We start from the raw sequence: 23895 nt of genomic DNA, 5'->3' as shown, positions 1-23895 counted from the left end.
ATAATAAAGTCACCAATCTAATCTGTCAGATCCCTTGGAAACTTCCATTACTTACTTTTGTAAATTTAGAGCCTCTTTGTAGATTGTGTAGTATGGTTCAACAACAGCAACATTCAAAATATCTCAGTTGCAAAATGAAACTCGATGTTCTGCTCTCCACCTTCAATGGACTTTTTAATTCAATAGCACATTTGATTTAGGAGACTAACTTCTGCATTTTGAGATGGGCATAAATGCTTTCATTACACAAATTTTACTTTAGAAAAAAGCATCTTATTTTATAACTTCATATCATCAGTCATTTCCTTCTGACCACTCCCCTTTAACTTTAGGCATGCTGAGTCAAGTAAGTTCACACATTATCTGGTAATTCCTCAACAATTATCACCCATTTACTGTATTGATCAGCAGCTTTCACATTTCCAAAGTCGGTCTGAGAAACAATCATATAATGAAGTCAACACTCAAGAAGACTGAAAAATAAAATAAGCTAGTCAGCTTTATATAGATACATTATGATGTGCACCGCCCACTTTCCAAAAGCTTTTAGACTGTAGCAAACTAAGCCCTATAATAGTACATTACTCCACCCATTCCCTTATTTAACAATAAATGAAAATTCATTCAATCTACTAGCCCAATACTCTCTCCAGTCACCAATGACTTCACCCTTTCTCCTTCCCCTCTCAGCTTGCAGACAATTCTGTCATTTTCTTCTTGTTTCCTAGTTGGGAAAAAACCCAATAAGATCACCACTTCTCTTAACTTTTTGGAATACCCATTCTGAGATACAAATTAGAGTCCATTGTTTCTATCATCAAAAATTTTCAAATATATTAGATTTGTGCCATGAACAAACAAGAATAAAACACACTAAGTTGTTTTTCCCCTAGAGAAAAAACTGTTACTCACTTTCTCGTAGCTGTTGTTCTTCGAGATCATCATAGAATATCAGAGTTGAAGGGACCTCAGGAGGTCATCTAGTCCAACCCCGGGATGTGCTGCTCATATCCATTCCAATTAGTGTGTGCGTGCCACGTGCAGAGTCATTGGAAAGTCTTTCCCCTAGGAGAACCACTTGAGTTGGCTGTGGAGCCCTCTGGAGTGGCGCCTTCTTGGCGGTGAATATAGGGCCCTGCCGTATCAGTGCCTCCTCAGTTCCTTCTTGTCGGCTCCTCCGACAGAAGGGAAGACGGGTGGGTTTGGAATAGATATGAGCAACACATCTCGAAGAACAGTTACAAGAAGATGAGTAACCATTTTTTCTTTGAGTGATTGCTCATATTGATTCCAAGCAGGTGACTCCCACGCTTTACCTAAGCGATGGGGTCGGAGTTATGGAATCATGGACTGGGCACGTCTCTACCGTGCTGGGAAACCGTGTACTGAGTGGCGAAACTGTGCTTTGAAAACCACGTTGCCACCCTGCAGATCTCTTGAACAGGCACCTGGGCCAGGAACACTGTTAAGTAACTATAGCTAAACTATCAAAACTACAAGACTCTAAACTATAAGAACCAGAGGAACACTTGAGAAAGCAAGCCAACGCAGTTCCAATGACTGTCACGGGTGGTAAGAAGGAATGAGGAAGCGCCGGGTCAGCAGGGTCATATACTGAGCACCATGGAGGTGCCACTCCAGGGTGCTCCACAGCCGACCCGACCAGTGCTGCCAGGGAAAAAACTTTCTGACAACTGTGCACACGGCGTGCACACACCTACTTGGAATCGATATGAGCAATCACTCAAAGAAAAACAGGTTTTCCCACAACCCAAAGGCAATGGTTCCCAACCTGTGGTCCACAGACGACCCGTACTTCCAGAAACCCATATGGTCACACTGGAAAGAGAGAGCCTGCATACCTGATGATTCATATTAAAGGAAACTAAACATACATTAGCTTTCTATTATGTTTTTCCATTTAAGAAATTGCCATAGTTGCCACAAGTTATGTTATGGTATCTTAAATGGGAGAGATGATGCCCAGGACAATCTGTCGCTTAAGATCTGATCAAGACTATGAAAAGTTTTAAATCCCCTGAACAGAACCTGAGCTGGTTTTGAAACATTCACATTGTAACAAAATATAAACAAAAGCATTCTGATGAAGTCAGGATTTATTCACACTTACCACTGAAATGCATTGTACTGGAAGTAGACCAAACCAAGGCCATATAAAAAGGCAGCGTTCTGTAAAGAAAAGAAACACTGTTTAAAACTCAGATAAGCATACATACATTAGGGAACTTCAAACCTATATTTTTGCACATTCTTAAACACATGGCTGATAGAAAGGCTGTCGCCAATATCAGATACTCTTTTTAGGGAGGCTCTCAACATGATAGGGGGCCAGAGGGGAGCAGATTTAAAAACAAATGTGATTCACCCGAAAGCCTGAATTTTCATTCTGAATTTGAGACCAAAATGCTACTTATAGAGCCATTTAATAACAAAAATATCTGAGCCTTCTTACTGAAGTGGGATATTCTGTTTCGTATTAGAGGAACAAAGGGGAAGGTAGGATGGACAGAAGTCCTCAGTTTAAAATGGGAAGATGAGACAAAACATACCATACTACTATAGTCATAATTATAAATATATATTACTAAGTAGTATATTTAGAATATACAATTTTTTATTTCAGTATTTAACTACTAAGATAAGCCTGAAATTTGGCTTAAGAAAAGTCCATTTGTCACTAATACTAGGGGAAAGGCCATCAAGCTCTGATTCCAAACAAGTAATTATATTTCTTATTCACCAATCATCAATTTATCAGTAGCTTTTCTGCAATTCACAAGTCTATTAATTTATTTCCCTGCTTTGTAATACTATTTACATGGGGGGAGGGGATGAGGAATCAACTGCACCTATGCAACGTAACCCTTTTCTAAGAAACTCTTCTTTTTAAAGAAATTGATCCTTAGATCCCAAGGTGATAAGGCAAAATTTAAGGCTTTTTTATTGGACATTTATTAAGCAAGTGTAAGTAATTTGATAAACGATTACCTTATATTTACTAAAAAATTCGAAACTATTATATAAATAATCACTTGATGATGATGATGATGATGATGCAGCAGCAGCAATATACTCAAGTTTTTCTGTACTGGAGGTTACCATCAGGTTATAAGACAGAACTTGATTACACTACCCACAACATGTTTCTTGAGGACTGTCTTAAAAAATGACAGACAATTCTGTTTTTATTCATATTAAGAAATCAAAACAAGCCGAAGTCTGAGTATGTGCTGGAGGATCATCAAGTCTGAGATCTGATGGACTCAAGGACGGCAGGAAGTTTCATAGCCAAAGATTCCTCAGGAGCATCGTGTGTCTAACCTCATCCTATTTATATTAAGAGGGATCTTTTGATTCATCTGCCTTAGATATTCCCACCTGTTGTGGTACCTCACAGGAAGAGGCACAATCAAGACAGAAATCCAACTAGAAGACAACTGGTATCCAATGCAGTTCAAGGAGCAGTGCCGGTGAGAAAAACAACACAAGTGGATCCCACCTATGTCTGCACCATACACAAATTTCCATATAGTTCCAGAGTGAGGTGAGGGAATGTCCCACATCACAAGACACTTTCAAAAGGAGTTGAGTAGGACCACATCTGCAGCAACAAATAGACGCAGGGAATACTATGTGCTATTAGCATAAACTATGGTGAGATGTCCTATAAAAGAACCTAAACAGAATGTAATACTATATAAGCGGCAGTGGGAGCTGCTAGTCCTGCTACTGTGAAACCAACTATGAGCTGTACAAAAGTATCAACTGACATTTTTAAAGTATTTCTGGCCCTCTGGTTGAAAAGGTTGAACACAACCAGGATAAAAGATCCTTAAATAAGAACGGCCCTATTGGGTTAGACCAAAGGTCCATCTAGCCCAGTATCCTGTCTTCCGACAGTGGCCAGTGCCTGGTGTCCCAGAGGGAATGAACAGAACAGGTGATCATCAAGTGATCCATCCCTTATCACCCATCCCAGCTTCTGGCAAATAGAGGCTAGGAACAACAGCCCTGCCCATCCTGGCTAATAGCCACTGATGGACCTATCCTCCATGAATTTATCTAGTTCTTTTTTGAACCCCGTTATGGTCTTGGCCTTCACAACATCCTCTGACAAGGAGTTCCACAGGTTGACTGTGCGTTGTGTGAAGAAACTTTTTTTTTTAAACCTGCTGCCTGTTAATTTCATTTGGTGGCCCCTAGTTCTTGTGTTATGAGAAGTAGTAAACACTTCCTTATCTACTTTCTCTACATCAGTCATGATTTTATAGACCTCAATCATATCTCCCCTTAGCCATCTCTTTTCCAAGCTGAAAAGTCCCAGTCTTATTAATCTCTCCTCATATGAAAGCCATTCCATACCCCTAATAATTTTTGTTGCCCTTTTTGGAATCTTTTCCAAGTCCAACCTTTTTTGAGATGGGGTGACCATGGATTTATATAGCGGCAACATATTTTCTGTCCTATTATCTAACCCCTTCTTAATTATTCCTAGCATTGTTCGCTTTTTTGACTGCCACTGCACGTTGAGTGGATGTTTTCAGAGAACTATCCACAATGACTCCAAGATCTCTTTCTTGAGTGGTAACAGCTAATTTAGACCCCATCATTTTGTGTGTTATAGTTGGGATTATGCTTTCCAATGTGCATTATTTTGCATTTATCAAATTTAAATTTAATCTACCACTTTGCTGTCCAGTCACCCAGTTTTGAGAGATCCATTTGTAGCTCTTCACAGTCTGCCTGGGACTTAACTATCTTTAGTAATTTTGTATCTTCAAATTTTGCCACCTCACTGTTTACCGCTTTTTCCAGATCATTTATGATGATTTTATTCTTACATTACTGATGCCTTTCAAGCATCCTTTAACTATAAGCTGAGGAAAAGGACAGGACTGAAGTAGTGGAACAGTACATAGCACTATGCTGGGGCAGTTGTTAAAAACAGTTGAACTGAGAAGGACACAAAAAGAAAGTTCCTTGCACCTACAGTAAACAATTTGCAAAGCACAGAATCCAACTAGCAATCCTTTATTTATTTAGCAAGTCCTATCTGTGGATATCTCAAGCTTGGTAAGGTACTTCCAGACATCTTCCATGGGAGAGGCAATGGAGAGAGCAAAGTCTATTTTGAGGTTAAAGGAATAGACCTCCCTGAGCAGAATGTCAGACCCGGAATGCCCAACCCAGGAGCACAAGACAAGGGGACGCCCAACCTGGGGGATGCTAGTTGGAACTCTTAAGGGGAGAGGGCAAGGCTAGTCCTAGACAAGAGGTTTTGGAGGAGCCACAAGTTCCTCAGCCACTCCCACAACCTAGCATAAATTCTCCTGGGCAGCAGGGAAACACCAATAGTATGCTACTGCTGTGGTAAATCTGGGAAGAACAGGACAGGCTTCCCACTGATGGAATACAGCTATTACGGGGTGCTATTACAGCCAAACTGGTAGGCTGGGATCCCTATTCAGAGGTCAACACGTAAACCATATAAGAAGTGTACCCGACCACAAGTCCTGATACAAGAAGAAAAGACCTTCTGTAGACAGTGTCTGAAAGCTCATTCTATTATGTTTGACCAAGGTATAGGCAAAGCCAAGATACATTCTTACAAATTTTCCTTCGAACAGCTTGAGGGTGTCTAGCTCTTTGATAAAAGGGAAGAGGATGGAGGACACTATGGCTGCTTGTGGAACAGCAGCAGCAGAGTGAAGCTGTCCCCATCCCTGGAGCCTCAATCAGCGCTGTGCCCACTTAGTCACACCAACTCATAGGGGCTCTCCAAATCGTAGAAAACACTTTTGAATTTGATATGCTCTGTAACAGTCAAGATGACTATATGATAACACCCCTCTTCTTTAGACCTGCACACTAAACAGCAGGACAGAGACAACAAACCAAGCTGGGTTCTCAGGAAATATCAAGTTTTGCAACCACAGGTCTAAAATAAATAGGAAACTGAGGAGGGGAGGACATGGACACACTTAGCAGTTCCGTGTATTCTTCCTGGGTCTACCTTGATCCAATCTCTCAGTAATTTTCCAGGACTGTGAAAATTTAAATTGATGAAAACTAGAAAAAGTGCTTAAAAACTGCTGATCTTGGCTTTAACACTGATGACTAGTAATCTACGATTGATCCCTAGACCCTACAGTAGGGATCTATAAACCTTCCAAAGAACCCAGTAATTAAGATGTGTGTGTCTTCCCTCAGCCTACCAGCTGGATTAGAGATAACGGCGGGAGAGGAGGTGATTTTAAAGGATTTTCATTTTTATTTAAACATGACATGAAAGCTCTACAGACATCTAAATGGTCCTATTTCTTTTGGTCATTTCCAGGTTACAGCAAGGGGGGAAGACAAGACGACAAGGTAACTTCTTGTGACATTAAAAATTGTGTTTAATACCAGAAATCAAAGAATTCAATGCAGTGGAGGGAACAATACTGGGATTATGAGGATACTTTTTGATGATGTCACAAATCCCAGAAATAAAATCTAAATAGTATCAGTCATGGTTACAGACGCTGCTGGATGACACTACACTCTTCTGCTTTGCAGACTTTGTTCAGTCTCAAAATTTATTTATACACAAGTCTATGCAACAATGAAATCAATTAATTATTTGTAATGCCTCATTTATTCTAATTACTATCACTATAGACACTAGTACCAAACTGCGCTCTTCTACTCCAATGCACTCAAAGATCAGCATAGTTCTTAGACAACCTACATGAGAAAGCTGGAAGGAAGAAAGTTGTCACTGATAAATATGATTTAAACAAACGAACACAAATTCTAAAAAAAACTATTCCTGTGGATCCCATTGTAGGTGCACATCTTTCATGCACACAACAGCCATCCTTTTAAAGCAGCAGGGTCTACTGGAGCCATGCATGTGCCCTCTACCTCCTCTTGCTCCCATGTGAGGGCATAAAGGGTGAAGCTGTTGCAACCATTCCCTAGTTCCCACACATATTCAGAATGCCATATGCTGAGGACACTGAAAAAGCCAGAATGGAAGGCCGTTCATGGGATCGACACTGACAACACCTTAAGAATCACAGTTACTATAAAGAAAGTAACCACTTTTTCTTTTCAGTATGTATCAGTGTGAATCCCACTGTAGGCGACTGGTAAGCAGTGTCCACTCAGGATGGTGCAATCTGAGGAGCTTCAGTTGACTTAGCTGAACCATTCTACCAAACATGGCATCAGACCTGGTAGCTAATTAAAAACAATGTTTGGCAAAGGTCAGTGGGTTTATTTTCTCCTGCTGCAGAGTGGCATTTTGAGAAGACCAGTAAGTTAACTAACTGGTTCAAGCTGGAGCTCACTGACTCTCCTAGTCGAGGTGAGGACAACCAGAAAAATCCATCTTCAGGATAAGACGGTGAAAGGAGCTTCTTCTTTAAGTGATGGCCCCATATGTATTCCACTGAGGTTTATGTGCATGCACCATGCACCTGGAACCAGAGCTATTCAAACTAGTAGTGTCCGTCAGTCCACGTATGCATCCCTGCATTGCCTCCTGCTTTTGCCTGAGGCAATAATGGGCAGGGCAGGCCAACCGCATCTTCAGTTCCTTCTCTCTGCTGCATGGTCCGAGTTGGAGCTTTTGTTTGTTCTTTCATCCTTTGATGCAATTCCAGATTTCCAGAAAAAAAAAATCTGTTTGTATATAGTTCAGGTTTTACTGATTTTGTAGTGGTTTTAGAGTTTGTAGTAATTTTTGTAGGATTAAAGACTTTTGGACTCTGCTTCAGCAGCTTCCCACCAACCTCTCCTCCCCCGTCCCCAGCACCCGTCTGGATACCGGATATGCCAAAGACACAGGGATTCAAGGTCTGCACTTCCTGCCCTTGCTCATTTTCGCTCACTGACGAGCACCAACACCATCTGTACTACTTGGAGGAAGTCCACATCACGTCCAGGTGTACTATCTGCCTCTCTTTCCCTGACCATACCAGGAAGGTCAGGCCTTAAACTTTAAGAAGCATCTCCTGGAGATTGCCAAGGGGCCGTACATCAGCCTGAGCAATCCAGGAGTGCGCCTCATACTGTGGCATCTCAGTCCAGATCCACGGGTACCAGTCCTATGGCCCCTGTGTCAGTGCTTAGCCATGAAACATGGAAGCACACACATAAGCCTGGCAGTAAGGCTTCCTCCAGATCCAAGAAAAAGGGGGCATCATCCACGAGTTCTGGCCACGAAGGTGGGACACTCTCCAAGGCCCAAAAAAAGCAACAAGTCATCGCATTGTTCACTGGATCCATTGGTCCTGGGCCCTGCATCGGCTCTGCTGGTGCAGTGTGAATTGTCGGTACCAAGGCAGACCCCCTTACATGGTTCTGTCCATGGACTGGGTGCCATTAATGCTGGGGAGACTCAGATGCACTCCTTGCCCTTGTGAACTTTTATTCCTGGATCAGATAAAATCTCTGTGCATTCTGGTCCATGTTCCTACAGCATACCCCATTCTGTCAGAGCCCCCATTCATACTGGACTGTGGTTCCTCTGAGTCGGAGGATTTGGACACTACACCTGGTCTGCTGCTTCCATTCCAAAAGCATACCTATCAGAGTTCCAACGGCACCATAGCAATACACTCCCTAGTCTCAGGCAAGGAGCCATTGGTACCTGGCTCCAGGAGCACCGCCACAGAACATCAGGATCAACCTTGTTTGCCATATTAGAACTCATGACCCCAAATTCACATTCAGAACTGCCTTGCTCAACCCGGGAGCAATCCCTTGGCTCACCACTCTGTACTTCATTGAATAAATGTTCGGAACCGGGGCTGGACAATGCGCAGGTCAGCCTAGCTCTGAGGGTACCAAAGGATCCAGAGAGGTTCCCATCATCATCCCCGAAGGAGTCTGTTGTTGATGCCCTCCTTTCCCCTGGATGACTACCGTCAATTTCAGGAGCTGCTCAGGTGGATAGCTAATGCCCTTCAGTGCCCATTGGAGTGCCCACAGTGCAGGACAGTCAGTATAACTACTAGACACATTTTACATGCATCAATACTGACCAAATTGGCCCTACCGATCAATGACACCATTCTCTAACCAGCACATGCCATGTGGCATACCCTGGCCATGTGCATCCCCACCCCAAAGGGGGCAGAAAAGAGCGACAATGTGCTCCCCAACGGGTCTGAGTTTGTTTTCCCATCCTCCGCCTAATTCCCTGGTGATCCAGGCTGCTACAGAGCAGGCTGGGCAACAACATCAATGCTCCATGCCTCTGACAATGAGGGCAAGAGGTTAGACCTTATGGGTAAAAAGGTCTTTTCTTCAGCCAGCCTCCCGTTCCATATCTCAAACCACCTAGCACTGATGGCCAAATATGACTTCTTTAACTATGGGCAGATGGCAGATTTTGCAGATAAACTACTCCAGCAGGATCATGCCCACTTCCAAGCTATTTTGGAGGCGGGAAAGTTGATCTCCAAGACCATACTTCAGACTGTGGCTGATTACACGGACATGTCTTTGCATATAATGGCGAGTGGAATCATCATGAGGAGGGAATCCTGGCTACATTCCTCTGTCTTCCCAAGGGAGGTACAGAGCACAACCGAGGACCTCCCTTTTGATTAATCACACCTCTTCAACCAGAAGACAGATAATTCCTTACACTCACTGAAATAGCCTAGAGCAGTCGTTCTTAACCTTTACTGCAGCCTGCACCCCTTTGGTTTTCAAAATATGTTCTTGCGCTCCTTATCAAAAAATGTTCTCGCACCCCTTATCAAAAATCTAGATAAAAAATTTATAATGTTAATAAATACATGTCTTGCACCCCCAGAAAGGGCATCTCGCACCCCCAGGGGGTGCGTGCACCCCACTGCTCTAGACCCACCCTGCGATCTTATGGCATATATACGTCAGTGCCGAAATGAAAATTTGTCTGCCTGCTGCATACACAACAACGATATAGAACCTCCCCAGTTCTACCACCAGTGATCCTACAAACCCTCCACAGAAGCGCCCAAAGGTCCAGGCTCATCTGCCTGGTCCACTAATGCAGCCGTCCATGCAGCAAGCCCAATCTTCACATAAGCGATATTTCTGAGTGCATCTAGAGAGCTATCAACCACTTCGCACCCCAACACTATTGCCAATCACCCCTTTTAGGGGCCGTCTCAAACTCTTTCTACCAGCATGGAGCACAACAACGGACAAGTGGGTCCTGGATGTCATTCAACATAATTATATAATCAAGTTTACAATGCTACCTCCCCTAAACACCCACTCCCTGAGCCCATTTCAGAGATCATTCTCACAACAGTATTCTTACCCTGGAGGTGGACTCCCTCCTGCAGAGAAGAGCAGTGGAGCCAGTCCCTGCAGTTTTTCAGGACAGAGGGTTCTGTTCAGATATTTCCTAGTGCCCAAACAGAAAGGAGGATGGAGACCATTCTTGGATCTCCAACACATCAACCATTCAATTCACAAACCGAAGTTCTGCATAGTCACCTCATGGCCATCAGTCCCTTGCTAGAAAAAAGCATGTGGTTAACACCTCCTGATATACAGGATGCTTACTTCCATGTTGACACCCATTCAACCTACAGATGGTTCCTGAGGTTCATGGGATCTGCGACACTTCCAATCCAGGGTCCTCCTGTTTGGACTCACCACTGCTCCACAAGTCTTCACAAAAGTCTTCTCCCTGGTAGCATCTCACCTCCAATGGCAACGAGTCCTTGTCTTGCCTGACCTCGATGACTGGTTACTGGCAGCACAATGCAGAAAGGAAGCTCAGGAATTGATGGCCCATGACCATTGTAACAGACACCTCACTCAATGGCTGGGGAGCAGACATGCACGACACAAGGAACTTGAACCACTTGAGAAGCCAAGATGTACATCAACCTCCTGGAAATTTGGGCAGTATGCAAGGTGTGCCACATATTTTTATCATCCATTCATTCTTGTCACGTTCTTGTCATGTTGGACAACAATGCTTGCAATACATAAACAAGCAAGGAGGCACATGGTCCCCAGCACTGTGAGCAGAAGCAGTGAGCTTCTGGAAATGGTGCATTGCACACCATACCATCAATCGGCAGTCTACCTACTAGGGACTCAAAACATGACAGCTGATGCTCTCAGCAGGAATTTTGCAACTGACCACAAATGAAAATTGCATGATATGGTAATCGCGGACATTTTTGGTCAATGAGGAACTCCGGTCAGAGACCTCGTTGCATCTCACACCAACACTAAGTGCATTCGGTAGTGCTCCAGGGGAGGACTTGGTGCGAACCCACAAAGCAATGCAGGGTCGCATGTGTGGACCAATGGACACTACTACTTTGAAAAGCTCTATCTCTGGGCGCACAGCGTATGCGCATAACCCTCAGTGGAATACAGATGGGGACCACACATCTTGAAGAACCTGCAGTTACAGATAAATAACCTCCTCATTCTGAGAGTGGCTTAAGGGGATGGTCCATGAGGTTGAGGAGGAGGAGGAGGGTTCCAAGCAGAATTTTGTCCTCTTACCAGTGCATAACGACGTACAGACCGTTGACGTACGTTATACCATCAGCTGTGCGAAGACTGAGCACAACTGTTAAGGTTCATGACAAGTCAAAATTGCCACAAGATGGACCTTAAGAGCTAAATGAAAAGCCAGCATACTTTAAATGCAGTATGTAAGAGAGAATCTTTGATATCTGAGTCTGTACTGGGTCCAAGTTGGGTTGAACTGCCCATATAGAGAACCTCTTCCATTTTGAAGAATAAGTTTTTTATTGAACATTACCACCGATAAAGACTGTTTCCAGCTCTGTATAAGGATTTCCTGAATTATAGGGAGTAATCAACCAGCCAACATCCAGGCTGTCAGATGAAATGATTTCTGCTCTGGATAAAGAATCTGATCACGGTTCTGCAATATCATATCTGGGCAGCCTGGAAGGTAGATGGGAGGTTAAGGGGACATCTGTAACATGCCCGTCAACGAAAACTGTCTTAGCCAGTAAGGAGCTACAATGATGAGTGTGGTTTTGTACCACCTGATCTTGATAATCATCCTGAGAATCAGGGGAATGGTGTGAAAGGCATAAGCAAGGCCTTGATTCCACAGTAGGAAAAAGAAACCTTATAATGAACCCAAACTCAAGCCCCACTGAAGCAAAAGTTAGGACATTTGGTGCTATACAGGTCTATTGTGAGAAACCTCCCATGAATATCAGTTCTGTGATGGACCTTTGCAGCAACCATTTGTGACTGGTAACTAAATGCTTGCTTAAGTCTGCTAGGTCAGCGGTTTTCAACTGTGAGTCCATGAGCCCTTTCAAGGGGGCTGGGGAGCCCCGCAGCCAAAACCCAAAGCCCGAGCTCCAGCACTGCCCATGGGGCTGAAATCAGGAGCTGGGGCTCAAGCCCCAATTCCCGGCACCCCCAACAGGGCTGAAGCTGGGAGCCCTGGCGAAGACTGTTGTGGTCATTTCCATCAGGTTTCCGCCCCACCCCCCAAATAAAATTAAAAAAAAAAAATCATGGCCTTGTGACTGGGACATTTATTTATTAAGGAATACATTTATTCCAGAGACAGTGTTGAAGTATACAGTGATCTCTGTATCAGCATCTCTTCCAGTGCCAGCACTGGCCCTCCATGCCAATGTGGGCTCTCGGAGAGAGGTGGGATTCTCTAGCTGGTACCAGGAAACACTCTTACAGATAGAGCTACATCTATGCCTGCATGGTTTTCAGCACTGCAGTCTGTGATACTTCACTGATACTACAGCTGCGGCCAATTCCACCTCACCCTTCCACTTCCACCCTTCTCTCTCTAGGTGATTTGAAAGGTTTGTTTTGACCTCCCTGTGAGACAGCGAGCTCCATCTGGCTTCAGATCACCTTCTGTCGGTGCCAGTTTTTGTGCAAGGGTTCTCTCTGCTGGATCTTTCTTTGATACTGAAGATTGTTGATGTCAGTATTCTGTGTTGCATGCCCACTGGAAGGGGCACTCAGATAACAAGACTGCTCAGGCACTGAAGAAATTGATAAGTGTTTCTTCAGACTCTAAGGTAACTCATCAATTGCTCTAACAAATGGAGCTTAAGACTGGTGTCTCTCGACTAGCATCCAAGATGAGAAGAAATGACAAACCATGTCTGGAACCATTGTTTATTAGCACTGTCCTTCTGCCCCTCCACCCCCACGAACATGATACAGTTCTGTGGTGACCTAGAATCCTATTTTCAACGTCTCCGACTCAAGGAATATTTCCAAAATACCTCTGAACAACATACTAATCCACAGAGGCCTCCCGACCAACATTACAGAAAGAAGGATTCTAGGTGGACTCCTCCTGAAGGTCGAAACAGCAGACTGGACTTCTACATAGAGTGCTTCCGCCGACGTGCACGGGCTGAAATTGTGGAAAAGCAGCATCACTTGCCCCATAACCTCAGCCGTGCAGAACACAATGCCATCCACAGCCTCAAAAACAACTCTGACATCATAATCAAAAAGACAACAGCACCTCCTTTGTCAGGCATCATGAATAGGTCGGAATATGAACAAGAGGCTGCTCGGCAGCTCTCCAACACCACTTTCTACAAGCCATTACCCTATGATCCCACTGAGAGTTACCAAAAGCAACTACAGCATTTGCTCAAGAAACTTCCTGAAAAAGCACAAGATCAAATCCGCACAGACACACCCCTGGAACCCCGACCTGGGATATTCTATCTACTACCCAAGATCCATAAACCTGGAAATCCTGGGCGCCCCATCATCTCAGGCATTGGCACCCTGACAGCAGGATTGTCTGGCTATGTAGACTCCCTCCTCAGGCCCTACGCTACCAGCACTCCCAGCTACCTTCGAGATACCACTGACTTCCTGAGGAAACTACAATCCATCGGTGATCTTCCTGATAACACCATCCTGGCCACAATGGATGTAGAAGCCCTCTACACCAACATTCCACACAAAGATGGACTACAAGCCGTCAAGAACACTATCCCCGATAATGTCACGGCTAACCTGGTGGCTGAACTTTGTGACTTTGTCCTTACCCATAACTATTTTACATTTGGGGACAATGTATACCTTCAGATCAGCGGCACTGTTATGGGTACCCGCATGGCCCCACAGTATGCCAATATTTTTATGGCTGAGTTAGAACAACGCTTCCTCAGCTCTCGTCCCCTAACGCCCCTACTCTACTTGCGCTATATTGATGACATCTTCATCATCTGGACCCATGGAAAAGAAGCCCTTGAGGAATTCCACCATGATTTCAACAATTTCCATCCCACCATCAACCTCAGTCTGGTCCAGTCCACACAAGAGATCCACTTCCTGGACACCTGCGGAAGTGAAGAAACAGACTGATAGAGCCAGAAGAGTTCCCAGAAGTCACCTACTACAGGACAGGCCTAACAAAGAAAATAACAGAACGCCACTAGCCGTCACCTTCAGCCCCCAACTAAAACCCCTCCAACGCATTATTAAGGATCTACAACCTATCCTGAAGGATGACCCAACACTCTCACAAATCTTGGGAGACAGGCCAGTCCTTGCCTACAGACAACCCCCCAACCTGAAGCGAATACTCACCAGCAACCACATACCACACAACAGAACCACTAACCCAGGAACCTATCCTTGCAACAAAGCCCGTTGCCAACTGTGCCCACATATCTATTCAGGGGACACCATCACAGGGCCTAATCACATCAGCCACACTATCAGAGGCTTGTTCACCTGCACATCCACCAATGTGATATATGCCATCATGTGCCAGCAATGCCCCTCTGCCATGTACATTGGTCAAACTGGACAGTCTCTACGTAAAAGAATAAATGGACACAAATCAGATGTCAAGAATTATAACATTCATAAACCAGTCCGAGAACACACCAACATTCCACACAAAGATGGACTACAAGCCGTCAAGAACACTATCCCCGATAATGTCACGGCTAACCTGGTGGCTGAACTTTGTGACTTTGTCCTTACCCATAACTATTTTACATTTGGGGACAATCTCTACATAAAAGAATAAATGGACACAAATCAGATGTCAAGAATTATAACATTCATAAACCAGTCGGAGAACACTTCAATCTCTCTGGTCACGCAATCAGAGACATGAAGGTCGCTATCTTACAATAAAAAAACTTCAAATCCAGACTCCAGCGAGAAACTGCTGAATTGGAATTCATTTGCAAATTGGATACTATTAATTTAGGCTTAAATAGAGACTGGGAGTGGCTAAGTCATTATGCAAGGTAGCCTATTTCCCCTTGTTTTTTCCTACCCCCCCCCCCAGACGTTCTGGTTAAACTTGGATTTATGCTGGAAGTGGCCCACCTTGATTGTCATGCATATTGTGGGGAGAGTGGTCAGTTTGGATGAGCTATTACCAGCAGGAGAGTGAGTTTGTGTGTGTATGGGGGTGGGGGAGTGAGAAAATCTGTATTTGTGCTGGAAATGGCCCACCTTGATTTTCATGCAGGTTGTAAGGAGAGTGGTCACTTTGGATAGGTTATTACCAGCAGGAGAGAGTTTGTGTGTGTGGTTTTTGGAGGGGGGTGAGAGAACCTGGATTTCTGCAGGAAATGGCCCACCTTGATTATCATACACATTGTGAAGAGAGTGGTCACTTTGAATGGGCTATTACCAGCAAGAGAGTGAGTTTGTCTGTGGGGGGCGGAGGGTGAGAAAACCTGGATTTGTGCTGGAAATGGCCCAACTTGACGATCACTTTAGATAAGCTATTACCAGCAGGAGAGTGGGGTGGGAAGAGGTATTGTTTCATGGTGTCTGTGTATATAATGGCTTCTGCAATTTCCACAGTATGCATCTGATGAAGTGAGCTGTAGCTCACGAAAGCTCATGCTCAAATAAATTGGTTAGTCTCTAAGGTGCCACAAGTCCTTTTCTTTTTTCATGTCTGGAAAGTGGCTCTCACCCAGAGAGGCATCTGCTGTGGCTGTCCATGAGTGGTCTCAGTCCATCAACTGATGCACATTTTGGTCAGTCATTAGGGTGAGAGCACTACGCACTTAACTGGACTGTACTGGGTTTTTTGGTTCCAAATTTGTTTAATTGAGGGAGAAGATTTTTCTTCCAGTTACGTAAATAATTACCAAGTGGAAAAGCTGTCAAGTAGAATTAGCAAGCGCTAAGAGATAATGGGTCAGACTCTGGTGTTCCATCTCACTGCCATAGGTGGTAAGAGGGAAGTAGGGAAGGGCCATAGCCACTCTGCACTTTACACCTCCGTACAGAAGCACAAGGTAGCACAGGGAGCACACACAGCCTCCAGTGGACACTGAAAATCTTTTGAGTAGCAATCTCATACGCATGCACACTTACAATGGAATCCGCAGACCTACTTGAAGAACTACCTATTTCTGGAAGGAATTATTCTCTTTATTTAACACAGAAGACCACCTGCACCCAGGATGGTGTTAGACCACAAAGTACAGTGAGCTGATGCCATGACAAAACTATAAACATCCTCCTCTTACAAGAATTCAGCCTAGGCACCAATGGTGATTAGGGGTACTGCATGTGAACTATCCATGTTCTTCAATGGTAAAAGAGCAGAGAACACCTAATACCCCTACTAAAAGACTGTCAACACCTCCACTGTTGAAAGGAATAAAACACCTACTCTAAAACATGCAATAGGCCCTCTTCTCCACACTGCCCCCTTCTTCCCCATGCTGCTTCAAGCATGCAGGAAGGGACACCAGCTCCACCCTTCCTGTTCAAGCCTGCTGCTTCCAGGGGAAAAGAGGTGGTCAGAGCAGTGCACAAGTATGTGAGTAGAAAACAAGGGTGTCACCTATGCAATGGAGAATTTAGGGGACTTCACCTGTTCTCCCAAAGGCCCCTCCCACAACCATACCAGCCCCCATTTCTGTTTCCCCTTCAAAACAGACTAGTAGAGTTCAACGGGGTGGGGAGATAGCTCAGTGGTTTGAGCATTGGCTTGCTAAACCCATGGTTGTGAGTTCAATCCTTGAGAGGGCCATTTAGGGATCTGGGGCAAAAATTGGGGATTGGTTCTGCTTTGAGCAGGGGGTTGGACTAGATGACCTCCTGAGGTCCCTTCCAATTCTGATATTCTATGATTCTTTGAAATGTGCGTTACTGATTGTTGGGGCAAAGCCCAAAGAGGACAGAGGTTTTGAAAGGGCATGAGAACATCAGATAACCTCACCTCTACGTTAAGTTTTTGGACAATTAATAAAAGATCACAGATATAAGGATGCAAAATTACAATGTCATTACGAAATTCTTTTTAACTGCATAAAATTAAAAAGAAAGGATCGTGTTTTAGTTAAGGGACTAAACTGGGGCTCTTGAGATTTTCATTCAATTCTTGGCTCAGCCATAGACTTCCTATGGGACCATGGGGAACTTAATTGCTCTTTGCCTCAATTCTCAGAGTCACTCAAACAACAGAAACCAGAGTGCAAGCTGGCACCTGTAGGTTCTATTGCAATACAAATAATGTACTACCATATCAAGGTCTCTAGTACTCTGTGGTTTCACATTCGTTGAATTTTGGCATCTTGCCAAACTTCCATGGAGTTCTGCATTTTGGGCACAGAAAGTCTACTTTTTTTGCTGGGTCCAGATGCCCAACATTTTGTTCTCTGCACCACAAGGACCTGGACACAGCTTCTCCTTATGGTGAAAGCAATACAGGGAATTCATTACAAAAACAGCACATTCGCCAACACTGCTGCCCATAAAAAGAGGAGACACAGCAGGAATTAAACTCTCCTATTTCGTAAGTGCCATCCCCTACCTATCTTTGACGTTGTGCAGCCTTGGAAGAACATGTGGCAGTTTATGAGATTTTTGGATACATCATGACATAGGGCTCTCTGTGACTCCACCACATGACCCTGCCCCAGCATCACAGCCACAACCCCACTTAGTGGATGTGGGGAGTGGCCCTTCCCAAAGAGAAAATCGGTAGTGGCATGGGGTTGCCCACCTCTTAAGAGCAGCAGGAAAAGCAACAAGATCTCCCCTCCGTCCTCCTCTCCTCCCCCCCGAGAGGCAAAGACGGCAGAAGGATTTATTCTAGTTGCTCAAGTGTACCTAGTTGGGTGGGTGAACTGGCCAGGTCCACTCTGCTCTTCTCTTTGGAATAGCACTGGTGGGATCTCCCAGTGCAGTGGGTTTTGGACTTAACACTCCATGGAGATGAGTGAGTTAGCTAGTTCACAGCCCTCAGAGCTATAATTTCAAACTCTCCAAAGACAAAGCATATGTCATTACTTTGGTTACACTCGGGTCACATTTTCAAACTTATTTCCACAACTATGAGGGCTAGAAACTTCTTTGGAAAGTTTAGAGTCTGATGTGATCACATGCCTCCAAGTGCTGTAACCCCAGAACCTGACCAAACTGCAGTCAGCCATTTTGTGTGTCCAGTCACTGCTACCTGAAAACCAAATACTACATAGCTAGGAATAATCTTAGGGCTCTAAGAGGCAAGGCCAAACAGCAACATGCTTACCGTTTTGCTAATCAGAATGGGTGGGATGGGACAGAGTTAATATATCATGAGAATGGAAGGGACGTTTGGACAGCCGACCTTTGTTTTAAGTGCCCCTTACATGTAAGTTTTGTTATGACTAGAAATACTGGAAATGCTTTGATAATAAGATGAATAATTTGCTGAAATTAGGAGAATTGGTGACCCACTGGGGTAGAGGTGGGCAAACTTTTTTGGCCGAGGGCCACATCGGGGCTGCAAAAGGGTATGGAGGGCTGGATAGGGAAGGCTGTGCCTTCCCAAACAGCCTGGCCCCTGCCCCCTATCTGCCCCTCTCCCACTCCCCGCCCTCTGACTCTCCCCCTCAGACTCCCCAACCCATCCAACTTCCCCTGCTCCTTGTCCCCTGACCGCCCCCTCCCGGGACCCCCACACACCCCTAACCGCCCCGGAACACCGCCCCCAATCCAACCCCCCTGGCTCCCTGACTGCCCCAACCCCTATCCACACCCCCGCCCCCTGACAGCCCCCCCCCACTCCTTGTCCCCTGACCGCCCCCTCCCAGGACCCCCATCCCTAACTGCCCCCTGAAGACCCCACCCCCTATCCAACCCCCCCCGATCCCTGTCTCCTGACCATCACCACCACCCCCGGAACCTCCGCCCCATCCAACTGCCCCATTCCCTGACTGCCCCCCAGAGCCGACTGCCCCTTTTCCAATCCCCCCACCCCACCCCCTTACCATGCCGCTCAGAGCAGCGGGACAGGCTTATTGGAAAGCCTGGGAGGTGGGTGGGCGCAAGCCGCGCTACCCACATGGCAGCATCACTATGAGGGAGGGAGGACAGCGGGGGAGCGGCCGGTGGCTAGCCTCCCTGGCCCGGAGCTCAGGGGCCGGGCAGGACAGTCCCGTGGGCCGGATGTGGCCTGCGGGCCGTAGTTTGCCCACCTCTGCACTAGGGGTTACTATGGTGAGACTAACAGTTACCATGAGTTATGTGCTTTGTTTAAGTTAGCTATAAAAGATTTAAAAAAATAATGCATTTTGGAGCAGTACAAGGAAGCTTTTCTTTGGGCATGAGCTGGTACCTAAAATCCCCATCAGCTGGACAGAAGGAGAGCCCCTGAAAGCCTGGCTGATGATCACTCAAAATCATCACAGACTTTGGGTAACTATAATGTTTGGGGTGCTCTGAACCAATTGCAACAACAAATGTGTGTGCTCAAGACCTAATAAAAAACAGTTTTAGGCTACAAGCACTCTTGTTTGTACTAATCATTTTATCAGATTGTGGGGCTCTGTCCCTATGGATTTATTCCTGACACTGCCTGGACAGAAACAGTTAAGTTACCACTGCTTTGCATTCTGAAAACCCTGGATAAGAGTGCTGGGGCATATGCTAAGACTCAAGGCATGTATTCAGAGAAAAAAAAATTAACCTAATTAACACTGTTGCAGAATTGAGGATTTCCTTTCACAGAAAGGAAGAGTATGTGGCGAGTACGTGGCCACAGAATTTGAGTGCCTCGTGCATTTGAAATACCAAGGTTCTGGCTACTGTATACACAACCAACTAAAGCCTTAAGTATCTTCAGTTTTCTCATTCAGTAAATTCCTGAGCGTTTCCCAAAATATTTATCATGATGGCATCAAGTATTTTTTGACGGAATATGTGAACATGTTTATTTCATACTAAGATATAATTAATGATTTAACATCTTAAGATGAAGTTTCAGATAAGGCTCAAGAGACTTGATAGTACCTAATCATTTCTCCAGACACTCCTCAACATATAAAAAACAGTTCCCTGGAGAACCAGTGTTGCATAAAACATTCCATTCAGACTCTTACACAAACAGCTATGTGCCTCTGGGAACTAACAGGCTCCACCAGCTTCGGCAGAAAAAAAATTCTAAGTTTTTTTCTCTATTTATTTAGATTTGTACTAATCCTAAAAAAAGGATAGCTATCCATATGCTCTAAGAACGCCTGACAAACTTAAAAATACAAATATCAACCTAAACGCAGCAGTACAATTGGGCAGTATCTATTTGGTTCTGGGAACACTCAAGCTCCTCCACGTTCATCCATCAAGTTCTAAGACTCTTGAAAAATCTGTAAGTTTGCAAAGTGTCTTCTGAATTTTAAGTACCTTAAAAATCACAGCTATTTAATGTAAATGCTAGGATGTGTGTTGTAGATTTTAATTTCTTATACCACAGCTACAGGGCTCAAAAGCTCTACTGGGACAGTATCTGAATCTTACAAACTCTGTGCAAACAATTAAAGTTTACAAATTCTACTAACGCCCACTTCTCTGACATTTCCTAATACATCTATTAACATATCATCCAGATGAACAAATTCAAAATAATTTCCAACAGATAAGTAGTTAGTATTTACATAGTGAGTAACTCCAAAGTGTTCCTCTCAATGTTAAAAAAATAATGCAGGGTAGTACACCGTTACTTTGTCTTATATTAATAAGTTTTTAGACCAAAAATTAATTCACTTTTAGTTACAAATGAGCATGAACAGAGGACTCTTCAAAAAGTGGGGGAAAAAAAACGTATAATTTTGTTGAACCTCAACTGAAAGTCCTCCGGGAGCTCAAACCCTCAAAAGTTTAAAACTCACTCTTTAAGAGATAAGGTGGTTAAGAGGGAGACCGAGGCAGTCTGTTGTTGAGCAGTCCGACCTACAGGCTCCAAAGGAAGGGGAGATCTGGGGTAAAGCAAGCCTAGATAGAGATGTCAAAAGACTGTTTTTTATTATTTTAAAGATATTTTCTCTATTTGTGTGTTCCTGCTGTTGTGATTAAACAATACTTTATTTTAAGAAGTCTGATCTGAGACACTGGATTCATCACTTTTCATGGCTCCAGAAGGGAAGAATCATAGATACATTAAAGAGTGAGTATTTAAACCTTTTGAGGGTTTGAGCTCCCTGTGGACCTTCAACTAGGGCTACAGCATTCCTGGAGAAATGCCTAGTAGGGGGTATAGCCAATATATCACAGCTAATGACTACAGCTTTGTCCACCAAGCGTTTTAAGAGAGTGGCATAGCAGGATTCACATCCCCCTCCCAGGAAGCATTTCCTGACAAAGATGCTAATGAACTAACATACTGTATGCACACAATATAATAATCCAATCAACATACAGTATTAATTATTACAGGCCGCTCCAAATTACCACAACAGCATAATAGATTGTGCGAGATGTGGTCTCTTTATATGGAATACCTGAATATGAAAGATATGAAAGACAAACTACATAGCAACTTTAATGGAATGCTATGAGGATGAACTGATACTTTATAAAACTGTTCATATTACATTGACATCAACACTTCCTGGAGCATATATTTATTCACAATTGGACTTAGTTATGTGCAATAAAGGAACACCAACTGACTTCTATACCTGCCTTCTACTATACCTGCCTCCTACTTCAATGCATCACTAGATTGCAAACACTTCTTTGCTGATATGGCAGACTATTAAATATGGATGTTATTCATAATGTAAATTTGATTAATTTATGTACTTTGCATTAAGACTTGGAACACTATTTTGATATAAGCAAACTAATTTGTTTTGCTTCATTGAAAACTTTTAGATTTTACAAAACCTCACCCAAGAGCAGAAAACCAGGACTATGACACATGGAGCAGTATAAAGTCAACTTTAGAGGTGTTGTGTAGCCTCCAGAAGCTTTTCCTCCTAAAGCAAATAGCTTTTAAGTTATTTATCCTGCTTCAGTCAATCTACCCTTTTGCAGATTTAGTGAATATAATAAATTTATCGTTCTAAGATCAGGTCATTTGAGATACACAATAGCAAGGAAAAAACCCACCACACTTTTCCAAAAGCGAAAGTAATTTTTGAGGTCACATCCTTCAAGAACAGATGCTCCTGTTCATTTCAAATTTCACCCTCTCCTCACCCACACAACACACAAAATTCATCCTCTGGCATCCCACATTTGAAAATTTCAGCCTGAAATTCCCTTTCTGTAAAATAAAATTGATTTTAATCCTTAAATTTATCATAGAAACTGCTTTGAAACTTCAACTATGGAATCTCTCAGACTACCATAATATAAAGCTACTAGTAACACTTAATATGTCTTTTAGTTTACAAATCAGTAAGCATAACAAATAGGCATATAGGAACATGAGAAAACTTATCTAAAACAGCTGCAATTAAAGTTTTCCTCCACTATTAAAAGGATTACTTCAAATTACATGTAGGATCACTTGGTTCATCTTGACAGGTTTCAGAGGGGTAGCCGTGTTAGTCTGTATAAGTAAAAACAACAAGGAGTCCTTGTGGCACCTTAGAGGCTAACAAATTTATGCCCAAATAAATGTGTTAGTCTCTAAGGTGCCACGAAGACTCCTCGGTTGTTGGGTTTTTTTTGTTCATCCTGTTACAGTCAAAAGGATACTGTGTCTCTCCAAAGATTAGTCAGTGTGTTATTTGGACCTCAGTTTTCTTAATGGTAACAAAATAAATTCAAACCTCATTTTGGACAGTTTATATTTATAAAAAATACAGAATATATTATGGTTTAGTCACATATATAATTTTAAATATATGTGCATATCAATGTATTTACACATTCTGTCTCCAAAGACATTATAAACACTTAATGAAAATACAATTTTATCCTCTAGAATGGGCTTTGAATCTGGCAAGGCATCTCATTTTCTCAAGCCACCATCTCTCTACACCCATTTTCAGTCAAATATAAGAATCCCACAGAGTTTACAACATGTACCATTATCCCCTTGTCAGTGTCCCACTGGTGGAAAAGTACTATTGTGTGGGAGAAATTGCCTGAATATCACTAATTATACAGTTCCTCTTCTGCAGGCACGCCAGATAAAATGGGAGTGCAGAAGATTAAATAAAAAATGACAAAAAAAGAGGTGGAACAGATAAAACAGCGAAGTGTTAGACTAGAGATAAAGTGAGAAACAGAAAGAAGAAACAAACAAAGAAAAAAAATACTGTAATGTTTGTTTGCTACAACAGCAGCTAGAGGACCTGTGCTAAGTACTGAAAAGAGCTGGGTAGAACAGAGAATTTCCATTCCATGGAAGAGTCCAAAGTTTCACATTTTTAATTCCAAACTGAAACAAACAAAAAATCAGTTTCTCATGGAATGAAATTCTGAAATTGTTTTGGAAAAAATCAAAATGAGAGTTCATTTCACTTCTCCTGACTTGACTTTATAATATATGGTAATTTATATTATAATATACAAGTAAAAGTGTTTTGAGTATATTATATCATGTCATAATATGATACAACCTAGGACCTGAAAAAAGTTCCAATTATTTTTTATTTTATTTTTATATTCTAAAAT

At 43.3% G+C, this 23895-nt stretch overlaps 1 protein-coding gene across 4 annotated transcripts in view; it reads right to left on the bottom strand.

Annotated features, from left to right (window-relative positions):
- Window positions 1–23895, bottom strand: part of KDM6A (lysine demethylase 6A) — a 267920-nt gene that overhangs the window by 143260 nt on the left and 100765 nt on the right. For all 4 annotated transcript variants that reach the window (XM_074969231.1, XM_074969233.1, XM_074969232.1 and 1 more), the window contains exon 5: window positions 2132–2190. In XM_074969231.1, the coding sequence (XP_074825332.1) occupies window positions 2132–2190 (59 nt within the window). The remainder of the gene's footprint in view (window positions 1–2131; window positions 2191–23895) is intronic.

The sequence above is a fragment of the Natator depressus genome, chromosome 1, assembly GCF_965152275.1.
Source record: "Natator depressus isolate rNatDep1 chromosome 1, rNatDep2.hap1, whole genome shotgun sequence".
Classification (NCBI taxonomy): Eukaryota; Metazoa; Chordata; order Testudines; family Cheloniidae; genus Natator; species Natator depressus.
This window is presented reverse-complemented; position numbering and strand designations above follow the sequence as displayed.